The following is a 23,984-nucleotide window of genomic DNA, read 5'->3' on the forward strand; positions in this document are numbered from 1 at the left end:
CTGCACCCCTTCTCGCACCTCTGCCTGAGCCCTGATCCCTCTCCCGCCCTCCGAACCCCTCGGTCCCAGCCCAGAGCACCCTCCTACACCCCAAACTCCTCATACCTAGCCCCACCCCAATTTTGTGTGCATTCATGGGCCTCCACACAATTTCTATTCCCGATGTGGCCCTCGGGCCAAAAAGTTTGCCCACCCCTGTTCTAAGGCAATACCAAAATTCAAACCTGGAGAGCTTGTTTTAATCTGTTGCTGTGAGACACAGCAGCAGAATTCAAAGATGCTACAGTCAGGTTAGTTTAACTTGTACTCTTTATATTCAAAGAAACCACTAGTATCTTTGCATCCACAGGGGACATGCTCCAATATGTCAAGATGATTACAGCATCCAATCTTACTAGTTCTCTTCTCATACCACTATGGGCAAACCCATGCCTCAGGATCAAGGCCAACTCCGCACTCAAGATAATTTGAACAGAAAAAGGATTAACAAAAATTAAAGATATAATACAAGATGATAGACTGGCCTCCTCCAATTACATGTGCAACAAATATCAGCTACTGCTGGCTCACAGTTCCTTCTTCGAGGATTCATACAAAGATACGGGACACTTGGTCTGTTTCAACTCTCTCACAACGAGAAGAATGTGTTAAGCAAAAGTCACTTTGTAGGAATTGTTTATAGGTGGCTTATTGCATTACACTCTCAAACTCAGTCTCAAAATAAAATGGGGAAGTGAACTTAGCCTTGCAATCGCAACAGAAAGCTGGGAGGACAGCTGGCTTAATATGAAAACTACCTCAAGTTCTTTATCCTTGCGATTCTTCCAGAACAAGAATTAAACAGGCATTTTTCACTAAGAGGGTGGTGAAACACTGGAATGCGTTACCTAGGGAGGTGGTAGAATCTCCTTCCTTAGAGGTTTTTAAGGTCAGGCTTGACAAAGCCCTGGCTGGGATGATTTAACTGGGAATTGGTCCTGCTTTGAGCAGGGGGTTGGACTAGATGACCTTCTGGGGTCCCTTCCAACCCTGATATTCTATGATTCTATGATTCATTCCTGGACTCCAGAATGTTTGTTTAAGGCTAGACTGACAACACACAGTGAATGCTGGAGATGCAAACAGCCCCATGCCAACCTACCACACATCATAGAATATCAGGGTTGAAAGAGACCTCAGGAGGTCATCTAGTCCCACCCCCTGTTCAAAGCAGGACCAATCCCCAACTAAATCATCCCAGCCAGGGCTTTGTCAAGCCTGACCTTAAAAAGCTCTAAGGAAGGAGATTCCACCACTCCCTAGGTAACCCATTCCAGTGCTTAACCACCCTCCTAGTGAAAAAGTTTTTCTTAATATCCAACCTAAACCGCCCCGACTGCAACTTGAGACAATTACTCCTTGTTCTGTCATCTCCTACCACTGAGAACAGTCTAGATCCATCCTCTTTGGAACCCCCTTTCAGGTAGAATCATAGAATATCAGGGTTGGAAGGGACCTCAGGAGGTCATCTAGTCCAACCCCCTGCTCAAAGCAGGACCAATCCCCAATTAAATCATCCCAGCCAGGGCTTTGTCAAGCCTGACCTTAAAAACTTCTAAGGAAGGAGATTCCACCAGCTCCCTAGGTAACGCATTCCAGTGCTTCACCACCCTCCTAGTGAAAAAGTTTTTCCTAATATCCAACCTAAATCTCCCCCACTAGTTGAAAGCAGCTATCAAATCCCCCCTCATTCTTCTCTTCTGCAGACTACATAACCCCAGTTCCCGCAGCCTCTCCTTATAAATCATGTGTTCCAGTCCCCTAATTATTTTTGTTGCCCTCCACTGGACTCTTTCCAATTTTTCCACATCCTTCTTGTAGTGTAGGGCCCAAAACTGGACACAGGCCTCACCAATGCCGAATAGAGGGGAACGATCACATCCCTCAATCTGCTGGCAATGCTCCTACTTACACAGCCCAAAATGCCGTTAGCCTTCTCGGCAACAAGGGCACACTGTTGACTCATATCCAGCTTCTCGTCCACTGTAACCCCTAGGTCCTTTTCTGCAGAACTGCTGCCTAGCCACTTGGTCCCTAGTCTGTAGCGGTGCATGGGATTCTTCTGTCCTAAGTGCAGGACTCTGCACTTCTCTTTGTTGAACCTCATCAGATTTCTTTTGGCCCAATCCTCTAATTTGTCTAGGACCCTCTGTATCCTATCCCTACCCTCCAGTGTATCTACCTCTCCTCCCAGTTTAGTGTCATCTGCAAACTTGCTGAGGGTGCAGTCCACGCCATCCTCCAGATCATTAATGAAGATATTGGACAAAACCGGCCCCAGGACCAACCCTTGGAGTACTCCGCTTGATACTGGCTGCCAACTAGACATGGAGCCATTGATCACTACCCGTTGAGCCTGATGATCTAGCCAGCTTTCTATCCACCTTATAGTCCATTCATCCAGCCCATACTTCTTTAACTTGCTGGCATCCTCTATAACTGTCAAAAAATGCATGTCTTCTGGAACACCATATTCAGGGCTCTCTCAAAACCTTTAAGTATTGCTCTCCTTCTCCAGGCGTGTGTATTTTAGGGGTGCTGGATGTTGGTATGACCAGGTAATTGCAGCAACTAATTTTAGGGGCCAAATGAGTTATTTTGAGAAAAAGGAAATCTGCAATTCCTCCCTCCTGTACAGACAGGCTCAGTGAGCTCTCTATTGCATCGATGGAAAAAATGAGTCTGTCTAATAGAAACACTTGGGAAAAATGTGAGAACATCTGGTGACACCTGAACCTGTTGTTCACTTTTGCAGTTTAGTATATATGAGTCCCTGGTACTCAGAGGTGAGGCTCAGATTTTGTCAAAGATATTTTCAGTATAAGTCATGGACAGGTAACGGGCAATAAAAAAAAATTCATGGAAGCCTGTGACCTGTCTATGATTTTTACTAAAAATATCCCTGATAAAATAGGGAGGGAGGAGGGTCCAGCACCCACAGCAACTGGGGATTCTGGGTTCCCCTCGCTCCCCACCACAGTGACTGGGAGCTCTGGGGTCCCCCCATGGGCCACTGCAGCTGGGCTGCTGCTAGGGGGACCCCATGCCACCCGCCATGGCTGAGCAGCTGTGGGGAGCCCTGCGGCCTGCAGTGAGTGGGAGCTCTGGGGTCCCCCTGCCACTCCCAGCAGCTGAGATCTGCAGGGTCCCCCCACTGCCCAAGGGGCCTGGGAGCTCTGGGGTCCCCCTGCTGCCTGGCAGCTAGGAGCTGCTGGGGGCCCGCTGCCAGCTGCGGCTGAGAAGTGGGGCTGCCTGCTGACAGCTCCAGCCCCGGGGCAGAAAATATCACGGAGGTCTCTGGAAGTCACAGATTCCATGGCATAATCGTAGCCTCACTCAGAGGTTATGTTCTCACTTATTTATCTATTCAGTCACTTTAACAATTGATGGCCTGTGTGACCTCTATGGGTTCGGAGGGGGTGGGGGTGGGGAGGTTGTTTGTTGGTCTTCATTTTTGTCCCCAGGTTTTACAAATAGTGAACACTGAATGTTGCTATTTATATGGTATTTCCATCTTGTGCAGCTATTTATGTTTTGTTTCTTTACATATTTATATGTTATAGAAAAACAATAAAAAGAAATTATGGCACTTAAAAGAAAACTACCCCACATTAGCATGATAAAAGCCATATCCCTATTCTAGGGGCCACTTCTGCTTCTCTTTTCAAGAAGTGCCTTTGCACAGCACTTCAAACGAGCATCTGAGAACTGGAACCCAGGCAAACAGACAAGTCTCTGGCACAAGACCAGCCTCAGCAATTGCATTATGGCTCCCGTTATTTCCAGTTTAGAAAATCAATGAAATATGTAATTGTAAGTTCAACCCCACCTGCAAAGAACTCCATGGCCTTTGAGAACCACTGGCCATCTCCTGAAGTACCAGACAACTCCAGGACAGTGCCTGGAGTAGTGTGGCTGGTTGCAGCAGTGGATTTGTGATATTAAACACCTGCCCCAAATGCTCCTGTCGGGACATAATAAATCAACATAATAATAATAATGCCTAGGTCTTACGAGAGCACTTTTCCTCAGCAGAGCTCAAAGCTCTTTATAAAAGAAGCAACTGTTTGAGGTCTCCCCAAAGCTAAGAACAGCAATGTGGTTGCACACTTTAGGGTTAAGGTTGATATGATTGCTGAGCTCTAACCCACTCTCACTTTTCACAGAAACTTCCCCTTTGGGCTGAAACTTCTTAGAGGAACACTGGGGTTGCCACGTCAGATCAGACCAGCATCCATCTAGTCCAGTGTCCTGTCTCCAACACTGGCCAGTACTGAACAATGGTTCAGGGGAATGCACAAGAAACCAAGGAGTGGACAATTTTGGAATATCCTGCCCATAAGGGAAGTGTGTACCTAACCCCAGACAGTCAGTGATTGTCTTATGCCCTGAAGCATGAAGGTTGCCCCTTATGCATTTTTAATCCTAACTGTGGATGTTTCTTGCCCTCAATGATATCTCGTAGCAGTGAGTTCCACAGATTAATCATGAAAGTTTGATAGGATTGGCCTCAGTACACAGGTGAGTTTTCTTTGAAAGTTTGATATCTTATAGCAGTGAGTTCCACAGATTAATCATGAATTGTATAAAAAAAGTATTGGCCTCAGTACACAGACTTGTCCCTAGGATTATACTGGTCTGGAGCATTACTCCTGGGTCAGCCACAGGGATATCAGCAGAAGCAGTGTCCTCATTGGGTAGGTAAATTCCTGGCTGATCCAACCTGGGCTGATCTCTCTATTCATCCTTATTGGACTGGTGTGAGGGCTTTTCAGAGATGGTCTTTGAATCAGTACTCCACTGCCCAGCTACTTTAATTACTAGTAATAAATGGGTGTATTGCAGCAGGGCATCATGGCCCCAGCTGAGATTGTCTAACTCATCACAGCTGCCCAGGCCACCCTCACCTGACAATCCCTGCAATCAGCACACCACTTGTGGGCTTTCCACCACTCTGCAAGACAGTGTTAACCCTCTGCCTGCCAAGCCCTGGGTGGGTCTGTACTCCCTATAACCTTTCAGATTGGCTCCTTGCCTCCTCCTGGATCTGTGTATATTATTGGGGGGGGGGGAATCATTTCCAAGCGCTGTTTCGGAGCTCGGATCCCACTCATCCCCTGGCAGACTGATCCCTTTCTGAGTGGTACAATTCCCCTGTGCTGTGCTTCCACTGGCATGTGCTTGAATTGCTTGGAGGAAGGAGTTGGCTGCCTCAAGGCTCTGTTGTCTCTGCAAGCCTTGTCGACACCACAGAGGGAGATGGCCGGGAGCTCGCAAGCCCAAAGGTGCTTTTGCAAAGCAAGTAGTCAAACTGTTTCCTGGAACGCTGCAGCAGCCACTTCTTCTGCTGACTGAGACGCCCTAGGCAGCTGTAGTGTCATTGCTGAACTGTCTCTTCCCCCTGAGAGCCACCTAACCTCGTCTGTCCCATCAGCTCTGCCTCCATCTGCAAGTCTGAATGAATTTGTATCCATGTGGCTTCTGGCTGGGAAGGCTGCAGCTCAGCTGGTGAACCACAGCTCCTCTCCCTGAGAAGGGTGGTAAGTTTCCCCCTGACAGCTTGTTTGGAATAGCTTATTCATAGTCTGTTTTTTAACAGTGAATGTGCATAGGGGACAATAGCGAAATTCACCATTCAATTCGACCCGGGCAACCCCCCTGAAGTCAATAAGGCTGCATGAGGGCCAAAGCCAGGGGAATTTTAACACCAATTAGTAAACCAAAATGATTGCTTTGTTCGGAGATCCAGGGTCAGATTCTATTCTGGACTCCTCTGGTATAAATCCAGAGTAATTCTATTTACAATGCTGTGACTGAGACTAGAATCTGGCCCTTAAGTAATTACAAAGCTTATGGCTTGCATAATTCGATTTCAAGTTGGCTTTTTCTGGTTTGTTTTGTTAGTTTAAAGCTGCTCTCAATTTACTAGCAATTCCTGGCACTTTTCTTTGTACCTCACAACAATATGCAAGAGGAGAAGATGTAAGTCCTTGCTCTGACACTGGTCCCTCCTTCATGCAGAGTTTGATCCTGCACTCTTTACTCAGGCAAAACTTCCCTTGAGGGCAGGATCAGGTCCAAGGAGGGGGCTCTGAACTGAGCCCCGTTCTTGAGCTACTGAGCCCAGTCCTGATCTCATCCTGGTTTTATACCACGGTTGTTCCTGATTTATCCCCACGAGAGGAAAATGAAGCCCATGGCCTTTTATCTTTGTACAATGGGTAGCTGCCCGTCTGAAATCTGTGTCATTCTTTGAGCCAACAAAGCTCCTGCTCTGGAGAAAAGCGAGCGAGTCCACTCCAAATGTGCCCATAGCTTTAAGTGTCACTGCTGCCTGCAGTAGGTGGCCCGAACAGTTGTTGTCTTGGACAGCCAGGTAGGCTGCTTGGTTTGGAGGATCATGCTGGGAGGCAGCGAAGGGTTATGATGTTAATCCGAAAGGAATTGCTTTGTAGCCTAAAGGAGCAAGAAGCAGAATTTGCATCATCTTCCTTGATAGCAATTGGCAATTGTCTAGCCGTAACTCTTCTCACCTGAGCCTCATCAGAGCTTTGCAAACAATAATTAAGCTTCAACAAGCCCCTGGACTGGGTAATAATTAAGATTCCCCTGTTTGACAGAAGGGGAAACCAAGGCACAGAGTGGTTAAAGTCACCCAAGGTGTCTCAGGACTGGTGGAAAACCAAGGACTTGAATCCAGGTATCCTGATTCTCGGTCCACTGTGCTAAGAAGCAGATAACACTCCCCTCTAAACCCCCTCACAAATTTCTTAGCCAGTTCTTTTGAGAGCCACGATATAAAGACACTCAGTGGCCCTGAAGTGAACAGAAAGATGCAATTTAATTGCAGGTTTCTACCTACATCATAAACTATGAGAGAATGAAACTGTATGTTCTAAGAATATCTCTGTAACTGTGGGGGGGACAATGAACGTTCTCACACTAACTTCCTCCCACATGCTGCTCCAGCCACACCCAGCCGGCTAGCTAACCATGAATAACTCATTACTGTGGATGTGGTCTCCAGAGAAGAGCCCTGTGAAAGTCTTGTAACCATGTTATGGGCACAGGGCCGGCAGAGCCAGATGCACTTGCTCGTTGACTGCCTGATAGGCAGTCTGACATGAGCTTCCTTTCAGGGTCTGTATAGGATTTAAGATGACTGATGAAAAAAGAGAAGTAGTGGACTGTATGCCATAGCATTTTGCCCAAAACCCTGTGGCATTTTCGGGGGATTACTCAAGCTTCGAAAGCTGAGCAGTGACTGATGTTGCAGGGTGCCTACATTTATTCACCAAAATACCTGCTCCTAAATGCAGATTTCAGAGCCAGAAATGGCTAGTTAAGTGCTTTAATATGGACATACATCATGGGCGGCAGGAATAATAAGCCGGGAAGGCCAAGCCCTGGCCCCGTTCATACTCTGCCCTCTCCCCCAAGCTGGCAGGAGCTCAGCTTCAACCAGAAGCCCCAGGCGGTTCAGCTGGGGCTCCTCCGGCTGTGGGGGAAGGCAGGTGCTTGAGGCTCTGGCAGAGGGGGGTAGGGGGTGAGGCTGCATGGCTGGCCTTCCTAGTGGTGAGTCTCATGCACTGCCCATGACATACATCCCCAACGTTAGGCTCCCATGTTTGAAAATAGAGCTGTAAACAACCTGTCAGTGGGGCTGAGGGCTTCACTTGTGTGGGCCCAGGTGATGGTCGACAAAATTAACCAAGTCCCATGACGTGTGCCTACCTAGCCATAGCTCTGTGTCCAGCCCTAAAGATTCTAATTTAAAGAGCAGCATTTTGGGGTCCCAAAGGAGAATCCCGTCTAATCCTTGTTGGCGGGAAAAAAGGTAGCTGTGTTCCAGGGCTTTGGAGGTGGAGGGTTAATACCAGGAAAGACTTTGGGGGCAGGGGTGGAGCATTCCATCATCATGCTCATCTCCTCTGCCCTCCCTCAACAAAAGAACTCAGGACTGTGCAGCAATGATATTGCTGAGGGTAAGCTCTACTTCAGAGAGCACCAGTACCTGACCTGGAAGGCTTATGCTGCCTCCAGAGGTTGGGAATTTCCTGCTGCAATGATTTTCTGACAGCAAACACAATTTCTGCAAAATCAAAACTTTCTGTTGCGGAGGGAAATTCCATTTCCTGATTGCCAATTTGCCATCAGGAAACTTGAAGTGAAATATTTTCTTCTGAGTCAGATCCACCTGAATTACAACACCCATAAGACAATGCACTGAGAGGGAAATGCAGTTAAATATTTCATTTAACTGGTGTGAAGTCTTTCTAAAGTGGATGATTCCAGCATTTTACAAGTGGCCTTAAATTAATGCAATGGCTTTTGGAACCAAGGGTTAAAAATACAATGTCACAGCTCATTTGTTCCAACTTTTCCCCTGGGGTAGTCAGTAATATCTTACATTACCGAAGAATCCAAAAATGCTTCAGAAAGTATGCCACAAAACTGAAATGCAGCCATCTCTTGAGCAAAGGGCAGCAATCAACCATTGGGAAGAGGGGAGACTTTTGGCCAAAGACGCTAGAGTAAGCCCCTATTACTAAGAAAAACATCACAGGTGTTTACAGGTCCATGGGGAGCGGACAGGACTTCATTTCTTAAGACCCACACATAATAATTTGCTTGGTGCTCTATATGTAACCTTTTTGCTTTCCCCGTAATACACTCGGAAAATTCAACCCTGGTATAAGCAGACTCAAAGCTATTGTTTTCCATGGGTTTGTATTTGCTTAGAGAAGGCCAAATTCAGCCCTTTCATATCTACTGTATCTCATTCTTTGGTTGGCTAAATACTTAGTTTAATATGCTTGGCAGATGCTGTTAGCCACAGGGACATCATATTGCAGTGGACTTGCAAGACCCCTAACTGTGCTGCAGACCTGCTTCTGGCATACTTCCTGGCATTGTTCTAAAATTCGGCTCATCGTTATCTCATCAAAGGAGAGAAGATGGACCCTAAAAGTGTCAATACTTTCTCTTTCTTGCCCCTTTTGCTGCAGGTCAGCCAAAGTATGGAGACTTCTTCCCAAGTCTTTAGCGCCACCAGCTTTCATCCTGTCACGAACGTCAGCACAGAGTGCAAGCCACAGGTGCTGCCCCATGTCATCCCCATCCTGATGAGCATCCTCTTCTTGGCCTGCCTTGTTCTGAACAGCACCAGTCTGTGGATATTCTGGTTCCATATCAAGCAGTGGAATTCTGGCATGATCCTCCAGTTCAACCTAGTCTTAACGGATGCCCTCCTTATTCCCATTGTGCCACTGATGGTGGCCTACTTCAGCCTGGGCAACAGCTGGCAATTTGGTCAGTTCCTCTGCCAGCTAAAAGTCTTCATCCTCAGCACCCACTTGTATGGCAGCATCTACTTCCTGACACTCATCAGCATTCACAGGTACCTTGCTGTCGTTCACTATAGCACCAGGACCCTTTGGAAGAAGTCCTTCATGAAGAAACTCAGCTTGTTTGTATGGTTTCTCCTAAGCATCCAAGGGCTGCCCTTCTTCATCATCCTCAAGACTTCATTACTCAATGGCTCTGTGAAATGCCTGAGTATCCATCAGTCGGAGTTCTCCTCTCTGTACTTGTACTACAATATCTTCCTGGTGACGGTCAACTTCCTCCTCCCCTTTGGCATCTCCTTGACCTGCTACGCCTTGCTGGGAGCTACCATTGCTAAAATGAACAGTACGAGTCTCCGGGGCAGGGTGATGAAAACAAAGTCCTTACAGATGATAATGGTGTCCCTGGCTATCTTTGTCATCTGCTTTGTGCCGCTGCATGTGAGCAGGACTGTGGCAGTGATTGTAAAGTATTACAATATGTCCTGTGAGCGCCTGCACCAGGTGGAAATGGCGTATTATGTCTCTTGGCTTTTCACCATGGTGAACTGCTGTCTCAATCCCTTGATCTACAGCTTTGCTAGTGAGAAGTTTAATGAGTCCTTCTCAAAATCCCTGAGAAAATTCCAGTTCTTAAAGTGAATTTGCAGGACTCAGGGCCCATTCAAGCACTTCCTGGGGGACCAGTCAGAGGTGCTGTAAATTCTAGGAGCCAGATCTTTAGCAGTGCCGGAACTCTGCTCGACACGGTTTGGAGACCGCAAATGTGGCTCTAAAGGTGTGTCTCCCCTGCAGTGATGGGGAACGATTGCAGCTCATGGAGACACATCCAAGCTAGATTTCATCTAGATAGCTTGGGTCCCAGAGAAGTGACGCTGTAGCAATGCCCGCTTCAGTGTATGCTGTGCAAGACCACCTGGAACCCTAACTACTCATTGGGGTAGTCCATGCTGAAGTGTACCCTGCTGCTCCTTCGTTGCTCCAGTGCTCGAGCTAGCTAGATTAAAGCTAGCTCAGGTATGTCTACATGAGCTGGAATCCTACCCTATGATTGCACTGTAGACATACCCTGATTCCCAGGGCTGCTGGGTGCCAGTTCATCCCCTGGCAAAATTTAGAGCAACCTCAGGACTGCTCTAAGGTCTACCAGCTGTAATGGTCTCCAAGGGGTCTTTCCTGCAGCCAGGGGATCACTGGAGTGCAAGGGTGCTCTTGCCATATGCTTTTCCCAGTCAACTCCCACTAAACTGACAGCTGTAAGGGGAAACCCTCAGGTAGCTGGCTCTGCCAACTTTTGTTTTCCTTGATGCTGTTGGAACGGCCCAGCACAGCTACAGTGGGGTTGATGATCTGGACTTAAGGCTGTAAACCAAAAGACAGTTTTTCACTGTCAGCCAACCCAGTGAAAAACCCATTTCTGCAAAAGAGCAAAACGTGTTGAACCCTTGTCTTCCATGCAAATCATAATGCAGTTTCTCACCAGGAGAAAAAATGTCTCTGAAGGTAACGAGCAATGCAAGGTGCAGGATGGGCTTGTGAACCCAGCACCAAAACATATAGGAAAGAGAACCTTCCTCCAGATGGACAGCCTATCCCCACTTTATGTCATTGGCTGTAGAATCTAGAAGCTAGCTGTATTACACAAAGCAACAGCCAAAGAGGAAGTATTGTGGTCACAGTGTTTCTAGAGCACCTTGCACAATGGAGCCTCACCCAGCTGGCCTCTACATGCTACCACAATATAAATTTGATTACTCTGTATAGCCAATTACTTGACTATACTTGTGGTTCATTATGAAAAATGTTCAAGAGATCAATCAACTCCACTTAGCCAAATTTATTTTCCATAAACAAAACAGTACAATACTAAAAGGAGACACACACACCCTCCTTCCAGGGACCAATTTTTATCTTGCAGGCTGTTCACCTTACACAGAAAGTGTGCTTCCGAAATATGCATTTAAGCTAGCTATATTTATAGTGTGATTTTTACAAGTTACAAAACTCTCTGTTCATCATTAAAATCCAATCCACCCATTCACTACCGTTCCTTAACTTAATAATAATAAAATATACCATAAGAACGGCTATACTGGATCAGACCAAAGGTCCATCTAGCCCAGTATCCTGTCTGCCGACAGTGGCCAATGCCAGGTGCCCCAGAGGGCATGAACAGAACAGGTAATCCTCAAGTGATCCATCCCCTATCACCCATTCCCAGCTTCTGGCAAACAGAGGCTAGGGACACCATCCCTGCCCATCCTGGGTAACAGCCATCAAAGAACCTCTCCTCCATGAACTTATCTAGTTCTTTTTTTAAACCCTGTTATAGTTTTGGTCTTCACAGCATCCTCTGGCAAAGAGTTCCACAGATTGACTGTGCGTTGTGTGAAGAAATACTTCCTGTTGTTTGTTTTAAACCTGCTTCCTATTCATTTCATTTGGTGACCCTTAGTTCTTGAGTTATGAGAAGGAGTAAATAACACTTCCTTATTTACTTTCTCCACACCAGTCATGATTTTATAGGCCTCTATAATATCCCCCTTAGTCATCTCTTTTCCAAGCTGAAAAGTCCCAGTTTTATTAATCTCTCCTCAGATGGAAGCCATTCCATACCCCTAATCATTTTTGTTGCCCTTTTCTGAACCTTTTCCAATTTCAGTATATCTTTTCTGAGATGGGGTGACCATGTCTGCACGCAGTATTCAAGATGTGGGTGTACCATGTATTTATATAAAGGCAATATGATATTTTCTGTCTTATTATTTCTTAATGAATCCCAATATTCTGTTCGCTTTTTTGACTGCCACTGCACATTGAGTGGATGTTTTCCACAATGACTCCAAGATCTTTCTTGTGTGATAACAGCTAATTTAGACCCCATCATTTTATAGTTATAGTTGGGATTATGTTTTCCAATGTGCATTACTTTGCATTTATCAACATTTGAATTTCATCTGCCATTTTGTTGCCCAGTCACTCAGTTTTGAGAGATCCTTTTGTAGCTCTTCACAGTCTGCCTGGGATTTAACGATCTTGTTTAACTTGTTGTTTTGTTCTTTACTTGTCTTATCTCTGTTCTGGATCCTGTATTCAGCTGCCCATGAAGGCACCAGTACTGAGTCATAGAACAAATGTATCTTGATTTTGACAAATTTAGTGTTTGCTAGGACCAAAGCTGACTTCAGCTTTGCAAAGTGTTATGGGATACTTAGCAGGAGTGAACCAGAGTAAGCAAAATATCATTCAAATATAAAGCTTTGTGTGAATATTTGTATACAATACAATATAATATGTAATGCATATTAAGATGGTGTGCAATATGTGTAACATATGCATATTGGCTAGTATAATAAACCATGGATTCCTGGGCTCAATTGCTGTCTTTGCCACTGACTTTCTGATGCCTTGGGCAAACCACTTAAACTCTCTGGGCTTCAGCGCAGAAGAACAGTGACATCCTTGGATGAAGGGTGCTAGAGAAGTATGAAGAACTAGACAGTTATCCACAGGGAGACCGCACTAGCCATCAGGGATAACGAGACCTCCAGAAAAACAAAGCAGGAGTTATGGATTAGGGAGGTGGCATGAGGTTCCCAACAGTGGATCCTCCCTTTTATCTCCCCTATTTTCCACCTCCTCATTTTAATGTGTTATAATGCAGCTGTTACTAACAGCATTCTAGGGGCTTGGTCTGTTTCCATGTCCACGGCGGACACAGAGTTTCTTCTCTGGGAAGGCTGCTAATCCAACTGTGCTGAAGAGAGACCTGGCCCCTCTTCTGCCTGCTGCTTTATCAGTCAGACAGGAAACCTGGTGGGAAGGCCTAAGAAAAGAACTGTATCTTGATACCCTATGATAGATTCCATAGTGGGCTAACAGCACCATTCTCAGACAAAAATCTCCATCCATGGTCAGGGAGAGTAAAAGAGGGCCCTGTCTACATGGCGTATTTGTCCAATTCCAGTTGTTGGTGGCCACTTGCTGACCCGCCTTGTCCACTCTGGTGCAGCTAAGCTTCCATTTTCATCTGTTTCAAACCAGTGAATGTCGCCCCAGTGCAAACCACGGCTTACCTTGTGTATACTTGGGTATAGTGTCTCTGTGGGTGTCAGGCCACCGATTGCTTGAATCAGGGCAAATTCCCAGTGTAGATAAGGTGTAGGACTCTGTTTGCAACAGCTGTGTTCAGACAATGGTAATTAGCATGGCTGTGCAGCGAGTCTGGTTAGTACCATGTGATCAGCATTAGATTTAGGCATTACCATCTCTTTAGAAACAAATGTGTGAGGGGGAGGTTTGCACCACCCTTGATTCAATTATACCAGTGTGGCAGGCAGCAGATTCAATGAGATGAGGGTTCCTTGTTTTAAAAGGAAAGCCAACGTCCCTTCTGCACTACAAAACTTGTCAACCTTAGTGTCCAAGCTACTGGGGCTTTTTAAAGTGCCAAAATCAGTTGCACCATATCATGGAGAATTTGCTTGGCAAGTTTCTAGGCTCTCAAGCCATGACCCCTTACATGGGAGAAAGCTGAAAGCATGAGTGAGCTCCAAAATGTTCGGTGAAATACACTGCACGCTCCTGTGTGGCCTCAGTTGAGAGCCTTTGAGGCCTCTCTGCACAGTGAGGTGGTATCGAAATCTACAAGGTGAGTGGTACAAAAATCTAGCAATGAAATTCTGGGTCAGTGCCCTAACTTTGCATATTTGGTAAATGTACATTGCCATGACAGCAAGCACCCAGATTACCCAGATCCAAATGCCTCCTCATGACACTGCCATCAGCTCCTTTTCTATTTCACATTAATGACAGAAGTTGTAATTACCTGGACAGGTTTCCCTGTCTCCTTCTATCTGGCATTGAGGTATGGAGCTATGACTCTCCCTTTGGGGGGTGTCTTTCCCCTAGACCAGACCACTTTACCTCTCCATGGAAAGGGTTATTTCTCTCCTTGGTTAGGATCATCCCTACCTCCATCAGGTTCTCTTGCCCTGGCTGTAACCCAGCTCCAGCCAGCGTTGGCCTCCTGGAACAGAGACACCAGGTCTACAGTTTGTCTGTCTCACTGGCTTACAGTAACTCCTCTCTTAATGTTGTAATGTTCCTGAAAAATGCGACTTTAAGCAAAACAATGTTAAGCGAATCCAATTTCCCCATGAGAATTAATGTAAATGGGTTGGGGGGGGGGGGTTAGGTTCCAGGGAAATTTTTTTCACCAGACAAAAGACTATATTATATATACACAGTATAAGTTTTAAACAAACAATTTAATACTGTACACAGCAATGATGATTGTGAAGCTTGGTTAAGGTGATGATGTCAGAGGGGGGGATATTTCCCAGGGAATGCCTTGCTGCTAAATGATGAACTAGCACTCGGCTGAGCCCTCAAGGGTTAACTCGTTGTTAATGTAGCCTCACACTCTACAAGGCAGCACGAATGGAGGGAGGGGAGACAGCATGGCAGACAGAGACACACACCCTGTTTGTGTGAGAGAGAGAGAGACGCGCATTGCCCCTTTAAGTATACTGACCCGCTCTAAGTACATTGCCTTTTTAAGTAGATCAGAAAGTTGAGACAGCAGCTGCTGCCAGCTTGTCATGCTCCCCCCGCCCCTGCTCTATGGAGATGGGGTTGGGGTAAGCACGGGGCAGGAGCAGGGGGGAGGGGGCACAGCAAGCAGGAGGCTCCTGGGAGCAGCTCCGAGGCAGAGGGTAGGAGTAGCACACGGCAGTGGGGGGAGGGACAGCTGAACTGCCGGCAATTGTTAACCTGCTGGGCGGCTGCTGCAGAGGGAACTTAGGGGAGTGGGGAGCTGATAGGGGGGCTGCCGGTCCACCCTGGTTCCCAGCCCCCGCCAGCTCGCTCCAACGGGCTGCTCTTCCTGCAAGCAGAGGACAAAGCAGGCGGCTGCCAAACGACATTAGAAGGGAGCATTGCACAACTTTAAAGAAGCATGTTCCCTAATTGATCAGCAACGTAACAACGTTAACCGGGACGACTTTAAGTGAGGCTTTACTGTACATCACATGAAGGCAGACAACTAAATATTGAGAAATTTTATAAGTGCTTGTATACAAATGCTAGAAATCTAAATACTAAGATGGGTGAACTTGAGTGCCTGGTATTAAATGAGGATATTGATATAATAGGCATCACAAAAACTTGGTGGAACAACGATAATTAATGGGACACAGTAACATATATAGGAATGACAGAGCAGGTCGTGCTGGTGGGGGAGTGGCGCTGTATGTGGCAGAAAGCATCAAGTCAAATATAGTAAAAATCTTAACTGTATCAAACTGTACCATAGACTCTCTATGGATAGAATTTCTATGCTTAAATTATAAGAGTATAGTGGTAAGAATATACTACCAATCACCTGACCAGGATGGTGCTTGTGAAATGCTCAGGGAGACTGGAGAAGCTATAAAAATAGAAAACTCAATAATGGGTATCAATGACTGCTTCATGGAGCAGCTAGTCCTGGAATCCGCAAGGGAAGAGGCAATTCCTGATTTAGTCCTAGGGGCATCACAGGGTCTGCTCCAAGAAGTCAATATAGCTGAACCGCTCGGTAATAGTGACCATAATGTAATTAAATTTAACATCCTTGTATGTGGGGGGTGCGGGACTGGAAAACCAAAGAAGCCCACCACAGTCGCATTTAGCTTCAGAAAGAGGAACTAAACAAAAAATGAGGAAGCTAGTTAAACAGAAATTAAAATGTACAGTCACAAGAGTGAAATGCCTGCATGGAAACTTTTTTAAAATACTATAATAAAGGCTCAAATTAAATGTATACCCCCAAATTTAAAAAAATAGTAAGTGAGCCAAAAAAATGTCACCAACATGGTACAACAGAGTAAAGGAAGCAGTTAGAGGGGGTGCCATAACCATACAGCTAAGGGTAGCCTAGAATTTCTCCTTACCTGTAAGGAGTTAAGAAGCTCAAACAACCTGGTTGGCACCTGACCAAAGGGACCAATGGGGAAAGACGATACTTTCAAATCTTGTAGGGCGGGGCTTTGTTAGTGTGTTCTCTGGGGAAAGCAGAGAAGCATCAGGTCAAAAAAACTCCTTCTCCTATAAACCATCCTGTACAAGTCTCTGATATTACAAAAAGAGTAAGTAAATCAGGCAAGGCATGTTAATTAACTTTTGTTTTCAACTTGTGAATTTTCCCTTTGCTAGAGGGAGGTTTATCCTGTTTTTTTGTAACTTTAAAGTTTTGCCTAGAGGGGAATCCTCTGTGTTTTGAATCTGATTACCCTGTAAAGTATTTACCATCCTGATTTTAAGAGGTGATTCTTTTACCTTTTCTTTAAATAAAATCCTTCTTTTAAGAACCTGACTGATTTTTCCATTGTTCCAAGACCCAGGGGTTTGGGTCTTTGATCATTTTATAATCAATGGGTTAGGATATTATTCTCAAGCCTCCCCAGGAAAGGGGATGTAAGGGCTTGGGGGGATTGCTGGGGGAAGAGGAACTCCAAGTGGTCCTTTTCCCTGGTTCTTTGTTAAATCACTTGGTGGTGGCAGCATTACTTAAACCCAAGGTACAAGGAAGAATCTGTGCCTGGGGAGTTTTTAACCTAAGCTGGTAGAAATAAGCTTCAGGGGTCTTTCATACGGGTCCCCACATCTGTACCCTCGAGTTCAGAGTGGGGAGGGAACTCTGACGGGGGGAAAGGCATCCTCTAAAAATTGGAAGTCAAATCCTAGTGAGGAAAATAGAAAGGATCATAAACTCTGGCAAGTCAAATGTAAACATACAATTAGGTAGGTCAAAACAGACTTTGAAGAGAACTTAGCAAAAGGCTCAAAAACTAATAAGAAAAACATTTTTAAATACATCGGAAGCAGGAAACCTGCCAAACAATCAGTGGGGCCACTGAATGATCAAGGTGCTAAAGGCACACTCAAGGAAGACAAGACCATTGCAGAGAAGCTAAATGAATTATTTCTATCAGTCTTCGCTGCAGAGGATGTTAGGAAGATTCCCACACCTGAGCCATTCTTTTTAGGTGACAAATCTGAGACTGTCCCAGATTGAGTTGTCAATAGAGGAGTTTTTGGAACAAATTGATAAATTAAACAGTAATAAGTCACCAGGACCAGATGATATTCACCCATGAGTTCTGAAGGAACTCAAATATGAAATTGCAGAACTACTAACTTTGGTATGTAACCTAACACTTAAATCAGATTCTGTACCAGATAACTGGAGGATAGCTAATGTGACACAAATTTTTTAAAAAGGCTCCAGAGTCAATCCTGGCAATTACAGGTTGGTAAGCCTGACTTCAGTACTGGGTAAATTGGTTGAAACAATAGTAAAGAACAGAATTATCAGATGCATAGATGAACATGATTTGTTGGGGAATAGTCAACACAGCTATTGTAAAGGGAAATTATGCCTCACCAATCTATTAGAATTCCTTGACAGGGTCAACAAGCATGTTGACAAGGGTGATCCAGTGTATATAGTATACTTAATAGTAGGTTGTGCATTTTAGTTCTGGAAGTTCCTGGTTCAATTCCTGCTCACAACCAAGATAGCGGTTGTCACATAGAGGAGGCAAATGTGATTCTTAACCACCATGTTATCAAGTCCTGCTCAGAGCAAATCTAAGTGACATGGTGGTACAAACAGCTATGATCTGTGCCAGATCACCTATAGTGGTGCAACAGTGGGAGATCTCCCATAACAGGCTAGTGTAGACAAAACCAAAGGAGAGGTTATAAAGGTATATTGCTCGGAAACTTTGTAGTGCTTTGCCTGACAATGCAACTTAAGAAACTCACATTGCTGCTCTTTGACTGCTGTACCTTGTCACCTGTTACCTGCTGACTTAACCTAATAATTATTGTATTTGCTAACTACTTATTTATCCAACAAACTTCAACCGTGCCTGCTTATTGGGGAAGCAGTTTGATCTAGCAGCTAGAGCAGGGGAGTACCAGTCAGGTGATTAAGGTTTTAATCTTATCTCTACACTGCTTACACATCCACCACACAGGGGAATTGTCTTGAAGCTCAGTTCGCTGATGTCTTTAATGTGCCTTGCAAGAGGAAAGGTGCCATAACACTTTTAATGATGTTATAATTGGATAAATAATGCTTGGATAATTATTATAAAGCTGCTAACAACTCTGAGGAATGATGGTGCCAAGCTGCAAAATTAATGCTGTCCCCACCATCCCAAGGTGGGTGTGCATGTGATCTAAACCAGGGGTTTGCTTGGGGGCTCACCTCCTTGTAAGTACAAATATTTTTGTGGTATTAAGGCATTGCACAAATAGGACAGACAATTGTATCAGTGGAAACACTGGATTTCTATGCTACCTGCTAACTGCTTTAGTTGGCTAGTATAAAACCTAGCATGTGGTAAATCAGCATGACAGGTGGGGGCGTGAATTAATGGTGACCCACAAATACTTTGCATTTAACAGTATTTATATTAATTAAAATGAATGGACCCGACTCACCATTGCCTTGCAACGTTGCAGAGGCATTTACCACTATTCAAAATGCTGCCGTTCTGATGTGGCACAGTTTAGCACTCCCTTTGCACCAGTGTAACTGTCAGTGAAACATGCGAGACAGGAGAGTCACACCCAGCATTTCGCTTTCAGTGACTTTGTGCAAATTGCAATGTTCTCTTAGTTCTGATTTGTATTGTCTGAAAACTCAGTGAAATGAATGTTCTGCCTCTGCTCCATGCGTCTGTTTCCAAAAGTTAGGCCACCTTGGCAAGCACACTGTATTTTTTCTCACTCCCTCACTCCCAAGCTCTAAGGAAACTAAACACAAAGAGAGAGCTCATCAGCCCATGTAAATTGGAATAGTCCCATTGAAGTCAGTGGAGCTATGCCAATTTACACCAGCTAAGGGTCTTGCCAAGCCCTGGCTCAGCTGCCAAATGGGGTGTGTGCCACTCATGTTAGAAGCAGGACAATGTGACACTGAAAAGTCACACCCACCGCCTGTGCTAAGTACTCTCTTTAGAGTGTAGTTTCCACGATATGCATCTGAGGAAGTGAGCTGTAGCTCACGAAAGCTTATGCTCTAATAAATTGGTTAGTCTCTAAGGTGCCACAAGTCCTCCTTTTCTTTTTGTGAATACAGACTAACACGGCTGCTACTCTGAAACCTCTCTTTAGAGTGGTATCCAGTCATCAGCAGACTCATCACGTTAGCAGGGACGCTGGGAAGTCACAGCTGCAAAACTCTCAACTAAGGTCCTATGAGTTTGGTAGCTACATGCAAAACACTGGGGATCTGCACTGTTTCTACAGTCTTTGAGCCAGACTGAGTTACATGGGTGTAAATCAGGAGTAACTCCTCTGCAGTCAACAGAGTGACCCTTAATTTACACTGCTCGAACAGCCATCAGTCTGGCACTTTACTGTGCACCATAGGTAAGCTGTGCCTACAGCATCTTTGGCAGGTTAACAAACCTTGTGGATGGGGGGAAGAGGTAGATGTGGTATTTCTTTATTTTAGTGGAGCTTTAAAATTCAAAATGGTCTGGACAAACTGGAGAAATGGTCTGAAGTCAATAGGATGAAATTCAATAAGGACAAATGCAAAGGACTCCACTTAGGAAGGAACAATCAGTTGCACACATACAAAATGGGAAATGACTGCCGAGGAAGGAGTACTGCAGAAAGGAACCTAGTGGTCACAGTGAACCACAAGCTAAATATGAGTCAACAGTGTAACACTGTTGCAAAAAAAGCAAACATAATTCTGGGATGTATTAGCTGGAGTACTGTAAGCAAGACATGAGAAGTAATTCTTCCGCTCTACTCCGCGCTGATTAGGCCTCAACTGGAGTATTGTGTCCAGTTCTGGGCGCCACATTTCAGCAAAGATGTGGACAAATTGGAGAGAGTCCAAAGAAGAGCAACAGAAATGATTAAAGGTTTAGAAAACATTGCCTGTGAGGGAAGATTGAAAAAACTGGATTTGTTTAGTGTGGAGAAGAGAAGACAGAGAGGGGACATGATAACAGTTTTCAAGTACGTAAAAGGTTGTTACAAGGAGGAGGAAGAAAAATTGTTCTTCTTAACCTCTGAGGCTAGGACAAGAAGTAATGGGCTTAAATTGCAGCAAGGGCGGTTTAGGTTGGACATTAGGAAAAACTTCCTAACTGTCCGGGTGGTTAAGCACTGGAATAAATTGCCTAAGGAGGTTGTGGGATCTCCGCCATTGGAGATTTTTAAAAGTAGGTTAGACAAACACCTGTCAGGGACGGTCTAGATAAAACTTAGTCCTGCCATGAGTGCAGGGGACTGGACTAGATGACCTCTGGAGGCCCCTTCCAGGCCTACAATGCTATGATTCTATGAACTTCTCCGAAGCCAGTGCACAGCATGGGAGATGTTGAAGCATCACCGAGTTCTTTTGGGGCCTTTCTGAGCAAGTCCCACCCTTCTGCACTTCTTTCCTTTGGGAGCACATGTCCTCCCTTTGTTCCACTGCCCATTCCATTTCTGCAGGGTGAACCGAACCAGCTGCCAGGTGACCAAGGGGAAATGCCAAAACTGAAGGAGCAGGGGAAATCTCTCTGTGAAGGGGTATACTAAACTTAAAGGGCCGGCCAGGAGCTGCAACCGGAATCACCTGCACACAATCAAGGTGGCTCCCTGCTTCACCAGAGGACAACCCTATTTAAAATAGGAGGAGGAAGCTGAGTGAGAGGGGGTGTAGACTTGAAACTGTGCAATTAGCTAGGGATGGTGATCTCTGCTCCAGCCCCCTGAAGATTGATCTAACCAGACTCAGACTCTTTTAAGTTTTGACAGGTTTCAGAGTAACAGCCGTGTTAGTCTGTATTCGCAAAAAGAAAAGGAGTACTTGTGGCACCTTAGAGACTAACCAATTTATTTGAGCATAAGCTTTCGTAGCTCACGAAAGCTTATGCTCAAATAAATTGGTTAGTCTCTAAGGTGCCACAAGTACTCCTTTCCTTTTAAGTTTTGAGTGACCCAAACCTGGGCTCTGAGGTAAGAGCCTTAAACTTTTGTCCAAGTGCTCCTTTTTAGGATGGTGTCATTTAAGGGAGACTTACGTATGTTAATTAGGGTGTTTGGCTTGTCATTGGCCTGATCAAACAAGCACACTGGTTAACACCTGGTTGGAGTAAAGTAAAGTTAGGTATACCTGCAGGGCTGCACCTGGCCATGACGGGGTGTGTAGGGGTCGCCAATCCCTTTATATCCTGCTGCAAGCTGCTGATGCTGGGGCTTCCTCCTGGAGGACGGACCCATGAATTTGTTGTCTAACAGCTGATACAACCTGATGTACAAATCACCCAGAAAGGGCAGAGCTTCCGTCTCTCACCCACACACTCAAGAGATGTCTCTTCATAAAGCAGGGAAGCGGAAGTCCGTGTCCAGATTTGGTCTTTGATATTTCTATCTCCTAATGTCACACTGAAGACATTACTGGTGGTGGAGGACTAGGTTAAAATGGGGAAGTCTCCTGAAATGGTTAAAATACAATGAAGTCTTCAGGCATAAATGGGGTTCAAAGGTCAGCAGCAGAGTGGTGACACCTTCAGGAATGCTGCTAAGAACAGCGTTCAGCCCCATCTAAACACCAAGCCCAAATCCGGTTTTAACCATGTCCGGAGATGACTGTGCTGGATCTGGGTCCTCAACATGCCACCTTGCAGCTCTCTCTCATTGATACCATGCTCGTCACCAAGGCAGCTTGGTCTGTTAGCATGGAAATATGGCCCCGCTTGTTACCCGGGGTTCTTTTAACCCAAAGCTCTTGGTAACGTTTACTCTGTGCGAGGCAGTGTCAGGAAATAAATCAGGGGAGACACGGCCGTCCAACCGATAGATGGCTGGCACAAACAGGACAACACAAGAGAGCTTTCTCTTAAAGCTAAACTTGACTTAGTCTCAAGCACTTACATGCGTCCGCGACTGGTTAATAAAACACCACCAACCCTCGATAATTACCAAAGCTGAGCGTGGCTTTCAAGTGGCACCGTGACAGGCTTCTGCTGGCCAGGCTTCAGTCTGCCGGTGGGGACCCCAAGATGCTTCCAGAGGGAGCATCCCTGAAGAGTGCCTTCTGAGAAGTCCGGTTACCTCAAACTTTTCCCCCTTATTTATACATTAGTAACATAATGACATATCCCTTAAAGAAAACTTGCTGAGCAAGCAGTTTTAAAAGATCAAGCAAGAGATTTCCTTATGGTCATCAATTTACCAGATACGGTTTTTGGGGGGTGGGGTTCAGAGTGTCCATGCCTTGGGTCCCTGACAAACATTCCCGGGGGCACATATTGACAGACTTCCTGTTTTTCTAAAATAGCTAGATCAGCAATTTCAACATTCTCAGCAGGAAGGACGCAGGGACAAGCTGCCTTGTCTGCGGTACCCAAAACCCCCTCCCCTCCTACCTTGGTTAAGCTGAGGCCACTGCATGACCAATTTACAACCTGCTGACTTGGCTACTTTTAGCAATAAGCCGGAGTGGTTCATGATGGCCTGCTAACTTGACTATTAGCAACACACAATAGTGGTTCAGTACAGCCTGCTAGCTTGGCCTACTGTTAGTAACAAGCGATCGTGGGTTAGGCGCTTTACCGGTTGCCAAAATCTCCCCGAACACTCTCTCCTCCCATACCAGGTCAGAGGTGTAATGTGAAGATTTATTGGTATTGGTGAAGGAAAGCTAAGGGGTGAAGATGGCTCCTGCATTTGGAGCTGGTGAACCTGATCTTTTCAGGAAGAAAAGTCTGCAACAGCAAACCAGCTGCCCCAAACACTTTGTCCCCACCCAGCCCTCGTGAGTCTTACTCTGAACTAATGCGGCTAGCTATGCTGTTTCTGAAGAGCGTGGACGGACCTAAATGTTTAGGTACACAAGCACTTCTTGTGCTACAGTATGGGCTAACCCACGATGCTTCCCACATAGGCTTATTTCAAGCACAGCTGCGGCTGAAGGTATCACACACACATTGTATGAAGACAGGTTTCAGACTAACAGCCGGGTCAGTCTGTATTCGCAAAAAGAACAGGAGGACTTGTGGCACCTAGGAGACCCACAAATTTGTTTGAGCATAAGCTTTCGGGAGCTAATGCTCACTTCATCGGATGCGTAGGCTAGAAAGCTACGGTTCTGCCGATTTGGGATAGACTCCTAGCAGAACGTCCTGCAGTTCTCGCCTGCCCCCACAAACCGCTGCTAAGTTAGAAACAAAGCTAGTCAGGAATAAGAGTTGTTTCCTTGAAAAATTATGACTTTTTATAGAAAACTTTCAGCCAAAAAGTTTTGACCAAACCTCAACATTTTCTGCAAAAAGCAGATATTCTTTTGCAAAAAATTTCATTTAGCCAAAAACCCTATTTTTCTTCAAAAAACACCCCCCAGCTTCAATGGAAAATCTTCAACCAGCCCCCATTGGACACATGAATGGGAAGCAGAGTTCAATTACAAATCAAACACTAGATAACAAATAGGGGAAAGGCCTTCGCTTCCTGACTCCTTCCTTACATTTCTAGTGATTGCATGTGAGAAGAAGGCCATCTTGTGAGCAACTGAGGAATAACATGCATTACACAGAA

The 23,984-nt window shown here is 45.4% G+C and overlaps 1 protein-coding gene across 1 annotated transcript; it reads left to right on the forward strand.

The window, feature by feature from the left end:
* Positions 1 to 9,059: 9,059 nt before the first annotated feature.
* Positions 9,060 to 10,127, forward strand: LOC140899315 (P2Y purinoceptor 2). The gene has a single exon (XM_073314614.1). It carries the CDS (start codon positions 9,060 to 9,062, stop codon positions 10,026 to 10,028), a length of 969 nt encoding a protein of 322 aa, XP_073170715.1. The 3' UTR covers positions 10,029 to 10,127.
* Positions 10,128 to 23,984: the final 13,857 nt, after the last annotated feature.

This window comes from Lepidochelys kempii, chromosome 16 (assembly GCF_965140285.1).
Source record: "Lepidochelys kempii isolate rLepKem1 chromosome 16, rLepKem1.hap1, whole genome shotgun sequence".
Classification (NCBI taxonomy): domain Eukaryota; kingdom Metazoa; phylum Chordata; order Testudines; family Cheloniidae; genus Lepidochelys; species Lepidochelys kempii.